At 34.7% G+C, this 1169-nt stretch overlaps 1 protein-coding gene across 1 annotated transcript in view; it reads right to left on the reverse strand.

Annotated features, from left to right (window-relative positions):
* Positions 1 to 1169, reverse strand: part of LOC103606148 (fibrocystin-L) — a gene marked incomplete at both ends in the record, with an annotated part of 125955 nt that overhangs the window by 68098 nt on the left and 56688 nt on the right. Inside the window, one exon of the mRNA XM_008590740.1 lies at positions 657 to 883. Coding sequence (XP_008588962.1) covers positions 657 to 883 — 227 coding nt within the window. The remainder of the gene's footprint in view (positions 1 to 656; positions 884 to 1169) is intronic.

Here is a 1169-nt window from a genome sequence, read left to right on the forward strand (position 1 = left end):
CACTATAATATTATTAGGTCATAAATAAATTATTATTAATAGATTGTACAACATGGATGAACCTTGCAAACATTATGTTAAGTGAAATAAGCCAGTTATTAATGACCACATATATGATTTGATTTATAAGAAATGTCCAGAATAGGCAAATCTATAAAGACAGAAAGTACATTAGTGGTTTTCTTGGGCTGATATGGATGGAGGGATTGGGGGTGAATCTAAGAGTTTCGGGGTTTATTTTTAAGGTAATGAAAATGTTCTAAAATCGATTGTGGTAATGGATGCATGACTGTGAATATACTAAAACCTATTAAATTGTACAGTTTAAACGGATGAATTGCATGGTATGTGAATTGTATTTTAATAAAAATTAAATTACAAGGTTATGGTCAAAACATCTTCTTTTTATTGAGTATATAGGAGTACAAAGGAGATCTTCATATATTCTTACCTTATTAGCACATGTGAAATTACTGAAGCCGTACCCAGTAATGGTTATCAATTCATTTACTGTTCCAGTGGATGGAGTAATGTTGCTTATAGATNATGGTATGTGAATTGTATTTTAATAAAAATTAAATTACAAGGTTATGGTCAAAACATCTTCCTTTTATTGAGTATATAGGAGTACAAAGGAGATCTTCATATATTCTTACCTTATTAGCACATGTGAAATTACTGAAGCCGTGCCCAGTAATGGTTATCAATTCATTTACTGTTCCAGTGGATGGAGTAATGTTGCTTATAGATGGTGAAAAACAACTTGAAAGCTCAAAAAGCAATCTATTTGAATTTTTAACCTCAGTATTGTTCAGGCCACACAGGGGTTCTGTTGCTAGGCAGCCTGCTGCAGAGCTTCCAAAGTGCAAATTCTCAGGTCCTCCTTTAGACAAAAGAACTGCCTGTAAGTCATGTATAATATTCTAAAATGAGGGCTGTTTTCAGACTGCATTGCTCTTTGTTTTGATGGTGGTGGTTTAAATTCTGATACATATATTTTTAAGTGGCAAGAGGATCCCAGACAGTATAAAGGTATTAAAAAAATAACTAGGGCAAAGATGATATAGTAAAGAGAGAAGAGTGAATATAAAATTCTAATTTAGGGCCAGCCCGGTGGCGCACTGGATAGTGCGCCGCTTGGGAAGCGCTGCGGCGCTCCCGTCCGAGGG

The sequence above is a fragment of the Galeopterus variegatus genome, unplaced genomic scaffold, assembly GCF_000696425.1.
Source record: "Galeopterus variegatus unplaced genomic scaffold, G_variegatus-3.0.2 Scaffold6346, whole genome shotgun sequence".
In the NCBI taxonomy this organism is placed as follows: domain Eukaryota; kingdom Metazoa; phylum Chordata; class Mammalia; order Dermoptera; family Cynocephalidae; genus Galeopterus; species Galeopterus variegatus.